Source organism: Tursiops truncatus, chromosome 20 (genome assembly GCF_011762595.2).
Source record: "Tursiops truncatus isolate mTurTru1 chromosome 20, mTurTru1.mat.Y, whole genome shotgun sequence".
Classification (NCBI taxonomy): Eukaryota; Metazoa; Chordata; class Mammalia; order Artiodactyla; family Delphinidae; genus Tursiops; species Tursiops truncatus.
In genome coordinates, this window is record NC_047053.1 from 19590926 (window position 1) to 19610847 (window position 19922).

The 19922-nt window shown below is 49.0% G+C and overlaps 2 protein-coding genes, 1 long non-coding RNA gene, 1 other non-coding gene and 1 pseudogene across 4 annotated transcripts in view; 2 read left to right on the plus strand and 3 right to left on the minus strand.

The window, feature by feature from the left end:
- LOC117309526 (AP-2 complex subunit beta-like) overlaps window positions 1-640 on the minus strand; it is a 75324-nt gene extending 74684 nt beyond the window's left edge. Inside the window, 2 exon segments of the mRNA XM_073797711.1 lie at window positions 19-187; window positions 592-640. The gene's annotated coding sequence lies outside the window, so the exon portion shown is untranslated.
- Window positions 641-821: 181 nt separating this feature from the next.
- On the plus strand, window positions 822-4512 carry LOC117309628 (peroxisome assembly protein 12-like; annotated as a pseudogene).
- Window positions 4513-4947: 435 nt separating this feature from the next.
- Window positions 4948-7900, minus strand: LOC141277357 (uncharacterized). Its single transcript, XR_012328620.1, has 3 exons — window positions 7592-7900; window positions 7271-7398; window positions 4948-5476 (listed from the first exon to the last, which is right to left on the minus strand). It is a non-coding gene; the product is annotated as an uncharacterized lncRNA (long non-coding RNA).
- LOC117309858 (Z30 small nucleolar RNA) lies at window positions 5597-5693 on the minus strand. Its single transcript, XR_004524148.1, has one exon. It is a non-coding gene; the product is annotated as a Z30 small nucleolar RNA (small nucleolar RNA).
- Window positions 7901-14847: 6947 nt separating the features above from the next.
- LOC117309527 (neuroligin-2-like) lies at window positions 14848-19803 on the plus strand. Its single transcript, XM_033847627.2, is given in 9 exon segments — window positions 14848-14994; window positions 15785-15953; window positions 16127-16312; window positions 16435-16627; window positions 16993-17589; window positions 18386-18813; window positions 18816-18898; window positions 18900-19124; window positions 19126-19803. Coding segments are annotated over 9 exon segments (2184 nt in total). The 3' UTR covers window positions 19282-19803.
- The last annotated feature ends 119 nt before the right edge of the window (window positions 19804-19922 follow it).

Here is a 19922-nt window from a genome sequence, read left to right on the forward strand (position 1 = left end):
GTATACAATGAAAAGTACCTTCTCTGCCAAGCCTCCCCAATTCATGCGAGTTAGAATTCAACAGCATCACTCCGCTTTAGCACTGTATTCATATCGCTAATGTGACGCATCCTACCGTGTTCGAGGGCAGAAACCATTTTCATTTAGTGTAGCAAGTGCCCAGAGTTCTGCTTGAACGTAACCTAACCTAGAAGACAATTAAGGTACCAGCTTGAATGAAAAATAATCGTCCCAAATTCTGAACAACAGCAGGAAATTTTTTTTGTTGTTAATAATTGGCAGCCATAAGGCTAAGCCTTCTATCTCGGCTTTGTCGCTTCAAATCCTTCCCGAAGGCGGCAAAAATAGTGAGCCACCACCCCCGCCGCAAGCAAAGTGAGCCTTCCATCTCCACATTCCCTTGGGTCCCTCGCCTCTCTCTATCGCCCCAGGGAACAAAGGCCTCAGCAACAGGCCGAGCTCTGGCTCCGGGCGCCAGACGTCAGTGCGGCGACCCAACACCTTGCCAAAAAGACTCTGTAGAGAGATATCAGAGCCGTGGCTTTCCAACAACACAGCGATGCAAAACCAGCTAAGAAAAGTAAAACCTACCAGCGGAAAACTCCTCTCCAACCGAGCCCGCTGGGGGCGGAAGCGGAAGTGCCTGTGAGATCATAGAGTTCTCTAGTTCCGGTCGCGGAGCCGCGTTCGGGGCTAGAGCGCCTCTCCACGGCCGGCTGGCTCCAAGCGGCTTCTATTTCCGGTTGCGGCTTCTGACAGAAAGCCGAGACCTCCTTTTAAACGCGGCGTCGCGGGTTCCTCGCTCCTCGCCTGGGGTCAGCTCGCAAGGAGTGGCTCGGGCGGGGGGATTGCACAGCCCACAGCTGAGCCAGGCCGTTGGGGCCGGCCTGCACTGGCACCTTCGATCCCTCAGAGCCGCCTGGCTTTTGAGCCCTCCGGATTGGGAGTCCGTGATTGGCCGCCTCCAGGACTGCCGCTCGAGAGGCCAGCGCTCCTTCGCCGTACCTGTCCCCCCGTAGTCACGCTTTTCCCTGTGAGGTGCAGCATTAATCAACTCACCTCTCCCACACACTACTTCCCTAACGTGGGTGTCCGCGTTGACTTCATTCTTCACCTTCCCTTGAGACCCCTCCCCTCTGCCTCCGGAAGAGGTCTTTTTTGCCCAGTTCCTGTAAAATAGCACCCATCTGGCACCCCCAGAAAGTTCATGCTTACTAGAGAGTTTGTGGGCAAAGTAAAACCCAGTGCACACACGAAACTATGGCTGAGCACGGGGCTCACATCACAACTGCTTCTGCGGTGGATGACCAGCCAGCCAGCCATCTTTGAGGTGGTAGCACAGGACAGTTTAATGACAGCAGTGAGACCTGCTCTTCAGCATGTGGTCAAGGTAAGGATTTAATTCTCTGCAAAGTTTTAGGAACGTCCGGGTAAAAACCAAGCCAATAATCTGAATTTATTTCTTGGCCTAAGTTTTGAAATAACCAATTAGCATATAACCATTAAATCACATGATTTAATGGTTATGGAGTCTCTTGTTATGTGTACTGAATACCCAGCACTTCAGGGAGGTTAAGGTAGACCCAGAAAGAAAAGTGTGGACATTCAGAGGGAAAACAAGGAAATATAAATACAAGGCATAGTAGCTGTGTAATGGAATGAATTTCATTTATTTATTTTGCTTTAGGTTCTTGCAGAATCAAATCCTGCCCGCTACGGCTTCTTGTGGAAGTGGTTTGATGAAATCACCCTGGTAGGTCTTCTGCTCCAGCAACATTATCTGTCTAAAACCAGCGCCTCGTTTTCTGAAAACTTTTATGGCTTAAAGAGGATCGTAATGGGAGACACACACAAGCTTCAGAGATTGGCCAGTGCTGGTCTCCCAAAGAAGCAGCTTTGGAAGTCAGTTATTTTCCTGGTTCTTCTTCCCAGTCTGAAAGTGAAGCTGATTTCTAGCCTGAGAGAAGAGGATGAATATTCCATCCATCCCCCTACTTCCCGCTGGAAACGATTTTACAGAGCCTTTTTGGCAGCCTACCCATTTGTTAACATGGCCTGGGAAGGCTGGCTTCTTGTACAGCAGCTTCGATACATCCTAGGAAAGGCCTGAGCATCACTCACCCCTGCTGAGTCTGGCTGGGGTTCGGCTAGATCGACTTACAGTTCAGGATATACAAGCTCTGGAGCACAAACCAGCCGGAGCCAGCATTATGCAGCAACCAGCTGGGAGGTAAGGCCTTAACATTTCCCCAACATATTTGATTAATAAATCCTAAAATCTTATCCCAATTTTATGAAATTTATCCGCCTTAGTCCACTTCGGGGTATTACATAAAATCATCGAAAAATTCTTGTGTCCATAAAACAAGGATTACCATCCTGGTAACCTTCCTCATCATACTGGCTACATTTTTGCACACACTTGCTATGTACCAGGCCCTGTGCTAGGTGTTTACGTATATTATCTGAATCCTCATCACAGCTCAATGAAATAAATGCATTAGCACCACTTAACAGTTGAGGAAACTAAGTTCTAACATTTGAGTACCTTGCCAAGGCCACACAGCTAATAGGCGGCAGAGCTGAGATTCAAGCCAGATCAGTACAATTCTAAAGACTGCTCTTAACCGTGGTGCTATCCCGCTGTGTCTGTGTTCTCTGACAAGTTCAAATATATTCCTCAGTACTGCTGAGTTTTTTTTTAAGTGAGTTATTTTTTTCTGGATATACTATCTTCCACCCCCATAAAGGTCTATATAATCAATGGCTCATTAATGTCTTTCTCAAAACACAAAGCAAACAAAGCCCTAGTCATTAAAAACAAAGCTTAGCTCCTAGAACTCCTAAACTACGGTAGGTCAGAAAGAGGGAATTATTTCGAATAGACACTTACAAGAGAAAATGCCAGTCCAGCAACTATTCAATCCCCAAGCTGAATCAACGATTCTAATGAAAAGTGTAAGAATTGCATGTGTATTAGTTGTTCTGTGATTGTACCTAAATAAACAGTTTCTGCTTTTGCCTCCTTGTTCTGTTCTCCAAACGGCGTTGGCGAGAAGATAAAGTCAGCTCTGAAGCAAGCCGTGGGAGGTGCCGCCTCATGCCTCTCTACTGGCCTTTCGGTGGGTGTATTCTTCCTGCAGTTCCTTGAGTGGTGGTATTCATCCGGAAACCAAGAAACCATCAAGTCATTGACTGCCCTGCCTACTCCACCACCACCGGTACATCTAGACTACAATTCTGATTCTCCCCTGTTGCCCCAAATGAAGACTGTGTGCCCACTGTGTCGTAAAAACCAGGTGAATGACACCGTTCTCGCCACCTCTGGCTATGTGTTTTGTTATCGCTGTGTGTTTAATTACGTGAGGAGTCACCGAGCTTGTCCCATCACAGGTTATCCAACACAAGTACAGCATCTGATTAAACTGTACTCCCCTGAGAACTGAAAGGGATTAGCACCTTGTCTCACAACGAAATGACTGCGCTATAAGGCCAGAGGGCTGGTTTTCCGCACAGTAAATAGCATTGTTTAATCATCCTCAATTAATAATTGTATGAACTTTAAACAGCCACATGGATTTCTTTAAAAGGATGTACTCGTTGATCTTAACCTTTTAGCTTGCTCCCTAGACACCTCTACTTAGAGTTGACCGAGCTGGTCAGAGTGAGAGAATCAGGACTGGCAGGGGATGTGAGGGTCAGCATAGAGAAGGTGATCAAAGAGGGTAGTCGGCACAGAAGCTTTTCCTGTCCCCTTCCTTAAAGGACAAGAGGTATAGAAGCTCTCAGGAAAAACCCAAGTTAGACCTCGTAGAGTGGGTAGTGAAGGGGAAGCAGGCCTTTTGAGAAAGGAAAGCATTTATCTGCCTATGAGGAATAGGTTTTATTGGTTTGCAAACAGTATGAAATATGGACCTGCTTTTTTAAATTTTATTTTATTTATTTTTTTAATACAGCAGGTTCTTATTAATTATCACTTTTACACACATCAGTGTATACATGTCAATCCCAGTCTCCCAGTTCATCCCCCGCCACCACGGACATGCTTTTTATAGAAATACTTAGAAACACTTTCTCCTTCCATATGCTGAGACTCATTTGTTAAGTAACATTTGCTATAGTTTATCACCTTTTAAAGATCCCTTTGTGAACCACACATACCTTCCTTGGGAAACTGGTTACAGGAAAATAGGGGTTGAATATATACAGAATAGTCTGAAGACTTCAGTGTGAAAGCAAAGCTATTAATGAAGAGATGAAGTAAAATACTGCCCTAACTATGACTGTGTAAAGACAGGATATTTCCATAAGCTCTTTCTGCTTGCTGTTAAGAGTTTGCTAAGTTGACATGAATTATTCTGGCTATTACTAAAGTTTCTATGAAACGCTTAAGTAAATTTTAAGAATAAATGTTTTTTGGCAAAGAGCTGTTCCATGTCATGATTATGTGGAAACTGAAAGATTAGTCGAGGTATTTAGAGTAAATTTTTCATTCAGGCCACCTTTGCGTTTTGTTGTTTTTTTTTTTTTTGCGGTACGCGGGCCTCTCACTGTTGTGGCCTCTCCCGTTGCAGAGCACAGGCTCGGGACGCGCAGGCTCAGCGGCCATGGCTCACGGGCCCAGCCGCTCCGCGGCATGTGGGATCTTCCCGGACCGGGGCACGAACCCGTGTCCCCTGCATCGGCAGGCGGACTCTCAACCACTGCGCCACCAGGGAAGCCTCTACCTTTGATTTTTTGAGGCATTCTGTATTAACATTTTGCTTTTTTTGCTAATCCAATATTGGAGAGAAATCCTCTCCTCCAACAGCAAGAATTCAATCTTGAGTGAAATACCTTATTTCTCAAGTGAAATACTGCACAAACACTTAAGTTGCCACCGGATTGGCAGGGTTAAACATCCAGGTTAAAAGCATACGGGTTAAAAAAAAAATCATTACTACAAGAGGAAGGATGAAAATGATTTTTAAGTGCCTCTGCTGAGACAGGTGTTGTCCAATACAACTCATTTCAGCAATTCAAAGCACATTTTCTGATAGCACTAAGATAATAGAACTAAATTTTGAAATAGAATATCCTATAGATTTTAAAATATTAACACTTTTATGTACCATGAGAAGAGTATAATGGATATTTGCAAAAATTCTTATTAAACCACAAGGTTTTACCAGAACAAATACCATAGTTAAGTAAACTTTTTTTTAATTTAAAAATTTTTTAATTTGTTTCAAAGTTAAACCCAAGACACACTGACTTCACAGGAAATCCAATGAGAAATGTTTTTCTAGGCTGAACACCTGTTTCCCCTTAGTCTCCCCCCAAAAAACATGTACATGTTAATTACTTTCATTTTACAATCACTGCTAAATAAACATTTTTAATATAGTAATGAGTCAGTAAGGGAACCGAACCAGATTCAGGACTGAAATAATGCAGTTTTCCATGAAGATATCAAAGCCATATTTTTCACCTCAACCTACAAAGAAAAACAGGAAAGTATCAGTAATTCAAAAGAATATTAAACACTCTTACACATAATAAAACCAGTATCCAAATAGGCTAGAACATACCAATGTGGGAAAACCACAACCACAATCAGCTCAAAGAGAAGATTAAGGGGTCATACCCTGGTCAATGCCAACACTGAAGCAATGGCAATGCCAGGTCACACTATACTTCACTCATCATTGCATCATTGCTTTTCACCTCCTTGTATTATCTAAGAGCAGCCCAACACGCTATTTTCACATCCAAGAAAACTTAGGTTTACCCATGAGAAAAAAAGACTTCAGATAAGTTGCAACCGTGGGCTTTCAATATTTGATCTTCTACTATTCACCTCAAGCAACTCTGCTGTACAAAAATGCAAACTTGAACAAGTTTTGTTTTGGAGGTGCTTTTTAAAAATTTTTGTAATACAGAGTAGAGTGGAGAAGCATTTACAGTTCAGAAAAACATTTCTTGTTTTAGTGAGTCCAAACACCATGCATGATAAAATCTCAGGGATGTCTGTGAAGGGATTTATAATCTAGTTCTAAAGCAAAATCTTTAGAAAAGATTTTCTCCTAAAATCCTTTATAAAGTAAACTCCAGTTCATTTGACATACAATTTGATTTACAATTCTGCTGCCAACAAAGATGAAAAGTATAGTCATAAAAAATTTTATACAAGAGTCTGCTAAAGAGTCCAAGACCGAGGGAGGCTAGGATTTGACAAAGGTCCATAGCAAAATAACAGCAATGCTGGAAAGAGAAACTGAGGTCTGATTACCAGATTTATATTTTTCCACTACCAGCTAAATACAAGGTTTAATTTCATTTTTCTCTAGGCCATGGGCAAGATAAAGGAAACAATGCAAAGCCTGGGTAATTCACAACATGGATGATCAATTTCTGAATGAGAAAGCTGCCTGCATTTTATTTATTGTAAATGACACCTTCTCGTAGTTTACTATCGCTGACATGCTATGCTGAAGTGCTAGGAACACAAACAATGTCAACCTCTCCAGCTTTTCAGCATTGTATCTAAATAACAATTCTGGAGACACAATGTGCCTCCTTCAGCCATTTATAAATGTCAATAGCTTGGTACTCCATAGTTAAAAACGTACAGCTATGGTCTGTGTTCTCCATTCAGCAACTGAATTCCACAAAGAGAGGGAAACTAGTAAAGTGCCTGTTTAGAGGCTTGAGCCTTTATCTCATCAACCTGTGCAGAAGTAAGTACACGTTACAAAAAGCAAACAGGCTAAGAGAACTTAAATAACCTTGTCTAAAAGCATGAAACTTGTGAGCAGAGCTCCAAGTGTGCTCCAGCCACAGAGGGCACACTTTCCTTGTTCTCTTCCACAGTACACTTTCCTCTGTCTGGAGCGCCTTCCCTACCACTTTCCGTCTGGAGAAAGTCTGTAGTTCTAAAACCTTGTTCAAACGTCACCTTCTCTGTTAAGTGGTCCCTAACTCCCTCAGTCATCCCCTCCTCTGACTCCCACAGCACTTTTCCCCACCACAGTACGCATCACACGCCAATAATTCACCCATTCACGTCCCCCACCTCCCGTCTCTCCCACCAGCCCCATTACGCAGAGCTCCTAAAGAACCAGGACTTCCTCTTACTGGCCTTTGCATCCATTACACTCAGAATGATGCCTGGGACACAGAAGGCGGCTCAATAAGCGACAGTTTAATTCAGTCAGTGAACGACCCTCCCTACTAAACCCTAAGCGCCTGGATTATACAAGCATCAGCACGGTTTATAAAGCCGACTTACCTCCAACATTTCACGTAGGTTAAGGACGTCCCTCAAGCATCTCTAAGCCCTCCGTCCTCCAACTTGTAACTCATGGCATTCTGCATGGCACCCTGCGCAGGACCACCAATTCTTATACACGGTGTATCCTCAAAACGATAATAATAACAACAATAATAATACTACTGCTGATAATAATAATAATAAGATCCAAACCCCACCAACTTCAGGAAAGACTGAGACGCCATCCTTCCGGGGAAACACAAGGCCGGATCCAGGGCTCAAACCAAAGCCTCAGGCAGGGGGTCCGCAGCCCACTTTGGGAACCCCCAAAACTCTTACGCCCTAGACTCTCAGGAGGCCTGCCCAGGCCTGCAGAGGCTGACCGCAGCCCACCCGCCGCCGTTCAGTCCTAGAGGTACGGGCTTGGGGCTTCCCACACTGCTCCACCTCGCTACCCCGCCGGCTGCCGCAGCAGCCCGATCCGGACAATCCCGCGACGGCCAGTGGACCACGTGGGCCGCAGCCCTGAGGCTCGGCTGGTGCGAGGAGCAGCCAATCGGAGGGCTAGGCGAAGCCGGGGTTGGGGCGGGGAGGGAGGGCCGGAAGGCGCAGGCGTCTTTGCAGTCTCTTCTTGGCGTGGCGGGCTACATGCTCAAAGTTGAAAGCAAGACCCTGAGTAGTCCCCGCCCGCCCTCCAATTCCCTGATCTCCGACCGTGGGGAGACTGACATCCGGAGTGGTTTTGCTGGTGCCTCGTTTCACAACTGGGGAAGGGCATCTGAGGCGGGCCGTAGAGGGTGCGTGTGCCCTGGCTTTCCAGGAAGAACTGTCGATTCAGTGTTCCGACAGTATCGTGCTTGCGCCGAATTCCCGCCTGAGGGCTAGGGGTTGGGGCGGACTTTGATGAATGTGTCCCTCTCTCCCCGACCAGGAGAAACTCATTGGCTTGTCAGGGGCTTGGACGCTTCCTGAATAAGCAAGAGGTGCCACTAAATATCAAAGAACTGCGAAAGAGAGCAAGAGAGGCTTCCTGGGAGAGGTGGCATTTGATCTGGGTCTTGAAAGATGCGTTGGATTTGGAGATTCTGGGAGAAAATAATTTAACTCCCGAATTAAATGAGAAAGCATAGGGGAGCTTACCAAATTTAGGTAAAGTTGAAACTGGTGTAGTGTTTTCCAAAATTCAGTGAGTTGGAAATACCAGGAGGAAACTTAACAACATAGATGTCCCCCAGCATCAAAACCAAACGACAAACTCCCACAATCCAGACTTACAGAATCATTAAGCTTGAATCTGGAGTTGGAACCCAGGCGTGTATATTTTTAATAAGTACCCCAGGGGAGATTCTGATTCACACCAAAGTTTCAGGACCAGTGTTAGCGTAAAGAAAGGGGGTGATAAGAGATTTGAAAGATAGGGCAAGACTTTGTTAAAGATAGTGGCTTGCTGGCTGTGTAGTTTAGACTACTCTGGAGAAAGTGGGAGATTTAAAGATTTCAGAGTCTGAGGAGATGGGTGATCACACAGGCCCGCGTACCGCAAAAATAAATAAATAAATAAAAATAAAAATAGATTGAAGGAAGGCAGAGTGAAAGAAGGGGAAGCTATTGCCAAGTGATTGCAATGGTCCAGGTAAGAGCTAGTAAGAAATGGAGAGGTGGCATATGAAGGACAGCAGGAGGAATGTGATGAGGGTCAGATAGGGATGGGGAGAAAGATATGAGGAAATAAATGGAGAAAAATGGAATGTCCTCTGTACCAGACCTATGAAGGACCTCCATTGTACTTTAAGGATAGGACCTCCATTGTACTTTAAGGATAGATTTTAGACAGTGAAGAGAATGGGCCTTTACAAGTGCTGTTTCCTCTGCCTGGTTTTCCCCTTTCTTCTCCATCGCCCTTTGTCAACCTGGTGCATTCTTTTTTTTTTTTTTTTTTTTCCGGCACGCGGTCCTCTCACTGCTGTGGCCTCTCCCGTTGCGGAGCACAGGCTCCGGACGCGCAGGCTCAGCGGCCATAGCTCACGGGCCCAGCCGCTCCGCGGCATGTGGGATCTTCCCGGACCGGGGCACAAACCCATGTCCCCTGCATCGGCAGGCGGACTCTCAACCACTGTGCCACCAGGGAAGCCCTCTTTATTTTTTTAAGGTAAGTTTTTTTGCTTGTCTTTATGGAAATGAGGTTAGTCCTTTTTTATGTTTTTTATTTATTTTATTTTTGGCTGCGTTGCCGTGCGCGGCCTTTCTAGTTGCGACGAGTGGGGGCTACTCTTCGTTGCGGTGCGCGGGCTTCTCATTGCGGTGGCTTCTCTTGTTGTGGAGCATGGGCTCTAGGCGCGCAGGCTTCAGTAGTTGCAGCACGCGGGCTCAATAGTTGTGGCTTGCGTGCTCTAGAGCGCAGGCTCAGTAATCGTGGCACACGGGCTTAGTTGCTCCGCGGCATGTGGGATCTTCCCGGACCAGGGCTTGAACCCATGTCCCCTGCATTGGCAGGCGTATTCTTAACCACTGAGCCACCACGGAAGCCCTCAGCTTGGTGTATTACTTGCAGGTTTCAGCTCACATACCATCTCATTTATGAAATCTTATCTTGTTCTCACAAGCATAGTCACTGTCACTCCTTAGAACACCCCAAGCACACTGTTCATATGTTTCTAGCTCTCCAGAATGGCACTAGAGTGTAGTGGTCATGTATATGGACTATAGTATTTGCAAGCACCATAAACTCTCTGTTCCTCAATTTCCCCATCTGTGAAAAGGGAATAATGACAGTACCTACCTCACAGAGCTGTTATGAGAACTGAACGAGAACAATGCGATAACACCTGGTGTTATCACATATGTTGTATTGCAATGAGTTCTTTAATATATGTGTTCCCCCTCTAGATTGTGAACAGGACATGTGTCTTATTCTTCTTGCTAACAGTAAAGGCTGCATGGCAGAATGATAGTTTTGGAATCAGATAGATAGGAGTCCAAATCCCAGCTCTGCTACTTACTAGGTGTGTAATCTTCAACTTTACTTCCCTGAACTCAGTTTCCTCATTTATAAGATAGTGAAAATAATGCATGTCTTATAAGTTGTTACGAGGACAATTTGAGATCATCAAAGTTGCAGATCTGGCCCAAAGAAGGCAGTCACTAAATGGTGCAAATGATGGGTGGCCCCAGGACATAGTACCATGTTCAGAACACAGTAAATGCTTAGTAAGTGATTATCGAATGAAAAGCTGATGTTATATGCCAGGCACCATGCTAACCTTTTTATATACATCATCGCACTTCATTCTCACAAGAACCGTATGGAGAAGACACTATTATTATCTCCACTTTACAAAGAAGGAATGTGAGGTTTGGATTATCTTAACAAAGCTTTCTAAGCTAAAAAGTGCTAGAGCTAGGATTTCAAGGCCCTTGGTGCTTTAAAAAACAGCTGACTGAATGAGAGAATGAATGAAAGGAGACTTACCCAGAGTCAGGTGGTGGCGTGGTAGAACCAGCACTGTTACTCTTGGTCACCATGCTATCTAGTCTGCTATTCTAGCCAAATCATCTTGACAAATGAATTGAGAGTGAGATGGATGCTGGTATTTGGCAATTTGTGTCTACTGACCAGGAAAACTGTGCTATACCTATCTCGGCTGATAAATTGAAATGCTTGGTGAATAAACACAAATAAATTGGGAGCTCTAGTTCTTTGCCAACTGTCAGCAGTGTGACCAGATCATTTTCCCAAGACCTAGAAAAAACCCACTGTACAAGCTACTGATTTCAAGTTGCTTTGTATCATGAACATTTGCTTTGAGGTATCAGAGCCAGAATGTGAGCTCCTCGCTGGCCTGATAACATACTATTCATAGCCAGAGGACTTAACTAAGGAACTCTGAAGAAGGAAGAGAAACCCTCTTTGTTCATCTTTCACATTATCCTTCCTTCTCCTGATTTGGTCCCTAATAGTGCATTAAAGAATAAGAAGGAGAAAACAATACAGTTCCTAGCTCTTCTGCCCAAAAAATGTCCTTCCTGTTGATTGGGAAGGAAAAAGGAGGTACTTAGGTAGATTTCAGATTTTGAAGACTCCAGAGCAATCCAGAATCCCAAACTTGAAAGGCAGTGGAAGGAGTAGGGGCATTTGTATTAAACAGACCTGGCTTTGCATGCCAGCTCTTCCACTTAACTGGCCATGTAATCTCAGGTTCCGTATCATGTGCCACACTCCCAGCTTGGTCCCTTGTGCCCAAATGCATATGTCCAGTAAATGACGGTCCTTTTTATCTTTCTAAAAGTAAGTGGTATCAGAAGGATTTCAGTGTGAGAGTGAAGCTGAGAATTAAGGTAGGTAGTAGAACTAAAAATGAGACTGGGGACTTCCCTGGCGGTCCAGTAGTTGAGACTCTGTGCTTCCACTGCAGGGGGCGCGGGTTCGATCCCTGGTTGGGGAACTAGGATCCCAAGTGCCGCGTGGCATGGCCAAGAAATAATAATAATAAATTTTAAAATGAAATAAAAGTGAGACTGAATTTGGAAATGACGTGAGTGAAAAAGGGTTAAAGTTGAAGCTGAGAGCAGACCTCTGCAGTTTACTATGTTGCTGTGCTGATTATTCGTCATAGTATGTATTCTGCCTCCTATCCTGGAAATAACTTTTGAGCCAGACAGGTACAAAGTATCATGCCAACAAAGCAGAACTCCATAGGAAGAGTAACCTCAGTTAAAAACAAAAAAACCCGAGGGGGTATTCAGAAACCTATTTCAGAATGCCATTTCAGCATAAGCAAATTGGAGTAGAAACAAAGAGTTGTTTGGTGGTTTGACTTACGCTGAGAGAAGTATGTTAGTTTCCTGTGGCTGCAGTAACAAATTGCCACAACCTTGGTTGTTTAAAACAACACTTTATTCTCTCACAGCCAGAAGTTTGACATACGAGGGCAGAAATCAAGGTGTCAGCATGGGCTATGCTCCCCTCAGACGCTCCAGGGGAGAATCCATTTTGTGCCTCTTCCAGCTTCCTGTGCCTGCCGGCATTCCCTCACTTGCGGCCACATCACTTCAATCTCTGCCTCTCTGGTCACATTGCCCCCTCCTCTTTTGTAGGTATCAAATCTCTCTCTACCTCATTCTTTTTTTTTTTAAGATTTTTTTTTGATGTGGACCACTTTTTCAAGTCTTTATTGAATTTGTTACAATATTGCTTGTGTTATGTTTTTGGTTTTTTGGCCGCGAGGCATGTGGGGTCTTAGCTCCCTGACCAGGGATCAAACCCACACCCCCTGCATTGGAAGGCGAAGTCTTAACCACTGGACCGCCAGGGAAGTCCCTCTACTGAATTCTTATGAGAACACTTGTGATTGGATTTAGGGCCCACATGGATAATCCAGAATAATTTCCTCATCTCAACATCCTTTCTTAATCACATCTGTAAAGACCCTTTATCCTTGTAAGTTAACGTTAATAGGTTCATCATCATCATCATCATCAATAATTGCTGGCCAATATTCACTTGTTCCAGTTTAACCAGCATCCCCAAAAGAGATAACTGTCTCTTACCTGTTTATTTTGTTTCACTTAATTGTTTTCTTTTAATTACGCAAACAATTGATGTTCATTGTAGACCATTTAGAAAATACAGAAAAGTTAAAGAAAAAAAAGGAAAGGAAAAGAAATTCAATGAAAAATCATCTGTAATCCTCTCACCCAGGGGTAGCCAAACCTTCACCAAAGAGTATTTTTCTAGGCTGGGTCTTGTGTCCAACAAAGAGGAAAAGTAGGAAAAAGAGAATAAAAGTGAATAGAATAGGACAAACGATTTGGAAGGTGATAGAATAGGTTAATATTGTTCATAATAGATATGTACAGGACAGCTTAATCTAAAATAAATGTAGAGCTTTGAAATGAAATTAACCATGACAGGAGATGCTTGTATGATGTATAGAAATAACACTCAGCCCTTTAGAGGAGGGACGTTTTAGCTTTGGCCTCTCACTTGAAAACCCCTGAATTTCCCCACTAATACTTCATTCTCTCCCAGAGGTCAGACCCTGGCCTGCCAATCTGCCCTGTCATAGGCTTTTCTTGAGTCTTTATCAGCCTTCCTCAGGGGTCAATGTTATGAAGACTAGGGGAGTCTGGCAGAGTTCCTGCTCCTCCCAGGCTGATATCAAAGGGCAACAGGGGCTGTGACAGAAGGCAAACATTCAGACCAAAGCCAGCAACAAGAGGAAAAGCAAGAGCACCAGGTAAAAAAAAAATTAATTAATTAAAAAAAAAATCTCATTCCTCTCAGTTTATGTCTGAGAGCATGAAGAGCTTAGTAAAATCATAGCTCAGGAGTAACTTGTAAAGGAGAATGAGTGAGAAGTTTGGGGAAATGTGGAGCAGATGTTCATATGGAGCTAGACTCTCAGAAAACTTTGTATCTATCATGGTTGTCATCAGCAACCAAGTAACATCAATGAGCTTTGGGAGTCATGAGAGTATAGTTCTGCTAGTTCAAAAGCAATTAGATTTGTTTGTGAGTCCCAGCAGGTGGAAGTTATAGGGAGTCAAATTATAGCTGAAAATAAGGAAGCTATTTCTTTCTTTCTTTTTTTTTTTTTTGCGGTACACCGGCCTCTCACTGCTGTGGCCCCGCAATCCTGTTGCGGAGCACAGGCTCCGGACACGCAGGCCCAGCGGCCATGGCTCACGGGCCCAGCCGCTCTGCGGCATGTGGGATCTTCCCGGACCAGGGCACGAACCCGAGTTCCCTGCATCGGCAGGCGGACTCTCAACCACTGTGCCACCAGGGAAGCCCAAGACATTTGGACTGTTTTGAAATTTGGGTACTATAACATTTGAAAAAACAATTTTAATCTGGAGCAAAATAACATTTGAAAAAAAACAAGTTTAAGTTGGCAAATTGATGACACAATCGAGACAGCAAAAACCTGCTACAGTTTCCAAAAAAAAGTCTGTCCGATGCAGAAAACGCACATTTGAAGCAAATTAAAGAATTTGGACATTTTTGAAAGCAGGGCCCAATATCTTGAAGTTACACCACAAAATTTTGAAAAAGTGCAAAGAACTTTTTTCTTTTTTTCCAAAAACGGATCTTTTTGGTTTCTTGTTTTTTTGGGTTTTTTTTTCTTTTCTTGTTGAATCTGCCCCGAGATCTTCTTGTTTTTTGGTTGTTGTTTTTTTCTTTCTTCTTTCTTGGTCCTCTTTTTTGTTGTTGGTTTTGAATTCTTGTTGCCCCAGCCCCCCTTCCTGCTCCTCCCCTTTCTGACTCCCCATCCCCCCTCGCTGGGAGTGGAGGTGCTGGGGGGGGAGGAGCGGGGAGGAGTGAAGACATTTAGGACAGGACCTCGGAGGGAAGGAGACAAGCCTGAACTGTTGGAAGGCCACTGGGGGTTCAGGAACAAAGGGAAGAATAGGATTGGGGGAGGACACAGAGAGGGCACTGCCCACCTAGGAGCTCCTGGTCAAAGTCAGGTGGAAGGAGGTGTCATAGAAGGTCCTAAGAGACAGGAGGCAGGAAGCTGTCTGTGGGGGGATGGAGGGGAGTGTCTCAGTGACCTGTTGGTTGACCTTCTGCCAGGAGGGAAGTTCCTAGCGGCATGAGGGAGGCGGGCAGAGGCACTGGGGACCAGCTGCGGAGGCCCAGGCCTGGATCTTATTTGCCCGAGTGCCCAGGCTGGTCAGAGATTGCAGGTGTCAAGAAAGAGGAGGGCCTGGAGGCCAGGGGTGATGCCAGCACAGGCACTGTGGCTGCATCGTGGAGGAGCTGCAGGGGCAGGGACCCTGGCCAGCCCTCGCAGACTCCCACCCTCTTCCGGAATTAGTTACCCCTCAAGGGGCCTTCTACATATGGGAGTGATCATGGGATCCTTTGGGGACATGGCAAGAGAAGGGTCCAGAGCTCAGGACTTAGGCCAGTTTGGGGGAGAGCTGCACCCTGGCTTCATTAGGCAGGCTGTTTCCCACCCTGCCGCCTCTGGCCACAGTAATTAAGCTGGGGGTTGCCATGGTAACTGGGGAGGAGACCAAGCCCCCAGGGACCCTAGGGCCTGCCACCCCCTCACCCACAGAACAGGCTACCATGTGGAGCTGAGGCCCACGGCCTGAGTCGAAGGAAACGCCTGGACCCTCCCAGGATCTCTAGCTCCAGTGGCAGCCTTGAGAGCTCGCTCTTCCTAGGAGCAGGAAGGAGATTTGCTGTGTGTGTGGGGGAAGGGGTTCCCCTGGGTCCAGCAGATGCCCTGAGGAGGGCCAGCCCCCAGCCCTGCCTCTGCTAGGCTTCCTGGAAGGTCTGCCAGGCATGGGGAGAAGTGCTGTAGGGCACACCGGCAGGAGGTGGGGAGGGATCTTCTGCCAGGGTTAGCTGGGGAGGGAGGGAGGAGAATCCGTTCTTGCCCCCCAGGGATGGGAGTGACATGTCCCCTGAGCTCTGGGCTGGAATTCAGCAGGCCTGGGAGCTGGGTGGTGCTGCTTCTGGTCTGACTGTGTCCTTGTCCCCCACCCCCCGGCCCACCTACCCGCCCCCTCCCCACGCAGATATCCGGAGTCCACGCAGATATCCGGGACTCCGGGAAGAAGCCGGTGATGCTGTTTCTGCATGGAGGCTCCTACGTGGAGGGCACCGGGAACATGTTGGATGGCTCTGTCCTGGCCACCTACGGCAACGTCATTGTATCCACACTCAACTACCGGCTTGGGGTGCCTGGTGAGGGTGGGCAGCCAACTCTAGGGGCTGGAGTCTGGGAGGAGGGCCTGCTGGCAGGGTTCCTCTAAACCCAGCAGAAGCAGAATGGCTTCTGGGTTGGACTGAGCTGCCCAGAAAGAGGGCAAGCGTGCTATGACACCCCCAGGAAGCCCCCTTTCTTCCTCTACCCCCAGGTTTTCTCAGCACTGGGGACCAGGCTGCAAAAGGCAACTACGGGCTCATGGACCAGATCCAGGCCCTGCGCTGGCTCAGTGAGAACATTGCCCACTTTGGGGGCGACCCCGAGCGCATCACCGTCTTCGGATCTTGGGCAGGGGCCTCCTGTGTCAACCTTCTGATCCTCTCCCACCATTCGGAAGGTACCAGCCACCTCCTCAGCCTGTCCCTCTTGTCCCCTTTCTCACACCCTCAACCCCAGCAGGTCCCCCTTCTCCTCCCTCAGGCTGATACAGCCCAGCCTAAAGCCTGCCTGTCCCACCAGGGCTGTTCCAGAAGGCCATCGCCCAGAGTGGCACTGCTATTTCTAGCTGGTCTGTCAACTACCAGCCTCTCAAGTACACGCGGCTGCTGGCGGCCAAGGTGGGCTGTGACCGGGAGGACAGCGCCGAGGCCGTGGAGTGTCTGCGCCGGAAGCCTTCTCGGGAGCTGGTGGACCAGGACGTACAGCCCGCCCGGTATGGGGGTGGGAGAGGGCCAGGTCCAGACCTCCATTCTCCTTGCTGGTTCCAAGGAGGTTGAGGGTGAGAGGTGCCCGCAGGCCACAAGCATTCCATTTAGCCAGGAGAGGGGAACTTCAAGGCCCTCCCGGGGCCCTGCCTTCTCCCAGAAGCCTTCCCTAGGCGGAGGTGCCTAAACAGAGCCAGTGTGCACGAGGCTCCATGAAGTGCTTGAGGGAGGACTTCCCGAGAGGCCAAGTACCCTGAAGGGCTCAGAAGGTTTTAACTAGGGGAGAGGGGTCTTCTGAGCAGAGGACTCAGCAGGCTGTGAGCTGAGAGGAGGCCGGTGAACAGGTGATGCGACCTTGACCCCTTCTCCCCAGCTACCATATCGCCTTTGGGCCCGTGGTGGACGGTGACGTGGTCCCCGATGACCCTGAGATCCTCATGCAGCAGGGAGAATTCCTCAACTATGACATGCTCATCGGTGTCAACCAGGGAGTGGGCCTCAAGTTCGTGGAGGACTCGGCGGAAAGCGAGGACGGCGTGTCCGCCAGCGCCTTCGACTTCACCGTCTCCAACTTTGTGGACAACCTATATGGCTACCCGGAGGGCAAGGATGTGCTGCGGGAGACCATCAAGTTTATGTACACGGACTGGGCCGACAGGGACAATGGCGAGATGTGGCGCAAGACCCTGCTGGCGCTCTTTACCGGCAACCAGTGGGTGGCACCGGCTGTGGCCACCGCCAAGTTGCACGCTGACTACCAGTCCCCTGTCTACTTTTACACCTTCTACCACCACTGCCAGGCTGAGGGCCAACCCGAGTGGGCAGATGCAGCGCATGGGGATGAGCTACCCTACGTCTTTGGTGTGCCCATGGTGGGCGCCACCGACCTCTTCCCCTGCAACTTCTCCAAGAATGATGTCATGCTCAGCGCCGTGGTCATGACCTACTGGATCAACTTCGCCAAGGTCGGGTGAGGGCCAGAGGGGCTGGGTCGGGCATCCCTGCAGGTCAGGGCACACACCGCCTCCATCCTCAGCCCCTTCTCTCCCTCTCCTTCACACGGCCATCATTCCTCCATCAAGGCACTCTTGCCTTCTCGACTCAGACACCTGCCGGACAGCTCTTCTGTGTGTGTTGAAGACTCAGAAGAGTTGGACAGAGAGGTCCCTGTCTTTTCTGGGGGGCGGGCTCACTTGGTGCCTTCGGCTCCGTGTCTGTCTCTCCTTCCCTCCCTTGCCCACCCAGCTCTCTCCTTCTCCTCCCAGAGCTCGGCCCGCTGTCTGAGTGCTCCCATCTGTGTATCTGAGTGTGTGTGAGGGTTTGTGTCTGTCTATTGCTGTCTCTGCCTCTCTCTCTTGAAATCTATTGATATCTCTGCTTGCTTTGATCTGGTTACTCTGTACTCGCTGGTTTCCCCCTGGCTGTCTCTCATGTCCTTTTGTGTCTCTGTTTCCATATGTCTCTATCTCATTCATTCTCAGACTCTGCCTCTGTCACTGGTGGTCTGTCTCTGCCCTCTCTGCCCCTCTGTCCTCATCTCAGACTGTCTCTGGCAGTCTGGCTCCATCCCTATTTGTCTGTCTGTCCGTCCGTCTCTGGCAGTTTCTCTGTCTCTTCGTATCCGTCTCTGTCTCTCTTCCCGTCTCCCCAGCTCTCTGCATCTCTGTCCATCTCTCTCCCCATTCCTCCCATAGCACGCCCACACCCCTGCCTTTCATGGGAGCCTCACCCTTACTCCTCCTTTCCCTGCCCCGCTGTGTCCACAGCGACCCCAACCAGCCGGTGCCACAGGACACCAAGTTCATCCACACCAAGCGCAACCGCTTCGAGGAGGTGGTGTGGAGCAAGTTCAACAGCAAGGAGAAGCAGTACCTGCACATCGGCTTGAAGCCGCGCGTGCGCGCCAACTACCGCGCCAACAAGGTGACCTTCTGGCTGGAGCTCGTGCCGCACCTGCACAACCTGCACACGGAGCTCTTCACCACCACCACGCGCCTCCCTCCCTACGCCACGCGCTGGCCGCCGCGCCCGCCCCCTGGTGCCCCCGGCACTCGCCGCCCCCCCCCCCCCACGCCTCCGGCCACCCTGCCGCCCGAGCCCAAGCCCGAGCCGGGCCCCCGGGCCTACGACCGCTTCCCCGGGGACTCCCGAGACTACTCCACGGAGCTCAGCGTCACCGTGGCCGTGGGCGCTCCCCCCTCTTCCTCAACATCCTTGCCTTCGCCGCTCTCTACTACAAGCGGGACCGGCGGCAGGAGCTGCGGTGCAGGCGACTCAGCCTACCCCCCAACCCCGCCCCGGCGTCTCGGGCACCTGCGTGCTCGGCGGGGCACCCTGCTCCCTGCTGCCGGCCGTGAGCTGCCACCCGAGGAGAAGCTGGTGTCGCTGCAGCTGAAGCGGGGCGGGGGCGTCGGGGCGGAACCTGCGGAGGCCCTGCGCCCCGCCTGCCCGCCCGACTACACCCTGGCCCTGCGCCGGGCGCCGGACAATTTGCCACTGTTGGCCCCCCGGGGCCCTGACCCTGCTGCCCAGCGGCCTGGGGCCAGCCCCTCCCCCGCCGCCCCCCTCCCTCCATCCCTTTGGGCCCTTCCCCCCACCTCCCCCCACCGCTACCAACCACAAAAACACGCTCCCCCATCCCCACTCCACCACTCGGGTATAGGGGGCGGCTCGGGGAGGCCCCCCTCCCCGGCCCTCCCGGCCAGCTCAGAAGGCAGGGAGGAGGACTTGGCGACAGGCTTTTGTCGTGTGGAGCTGTGACACATCGAGGAGCTTTAGGTGGACATGGGTTTCCTCGCCGGGATGTGTGCGCTTCTCCCGCGCGGAGTGGCCCGTTCTCTTCTCCGGACGTGGGCCTTTGAACAACTGGGGGGGTGTTTTTTCCCCTCCGTCGTCTGGACACCCGTCTTCGGTGTGTGGAGACGTGGAAGTATTTTCCCACGTGGAGGTGTGCTTTCTCACGAGGGGGTGAGAAACCATGTGCAGGGTGAGGTTTTTTTTTGCTGCCCTGGACACATGTTGGCTCCCCTAAAGAATTTCTGTGGGGATTTGTGCCCCCACCTCCTCCCTCCTCCCACCCCCTGGAGACCCTGGAAGTGGTGTGTTCACAAACAGCGACCCTTGGCCACCGGACGACGCAGGGTGGTGCCTGGGAAGTAGCGAGGAAATCACAGCCCCCCTGCCCTGACCCCAGCCCTCCCGCCCCAGCGAAGCATGTGTATCCCCCGTGGCACAAGTGAGGTGAAGCACGGTCTCCCCAGGGCAGGCCTCGCCTTCCACAGATGACAGACACACATTCCCTGC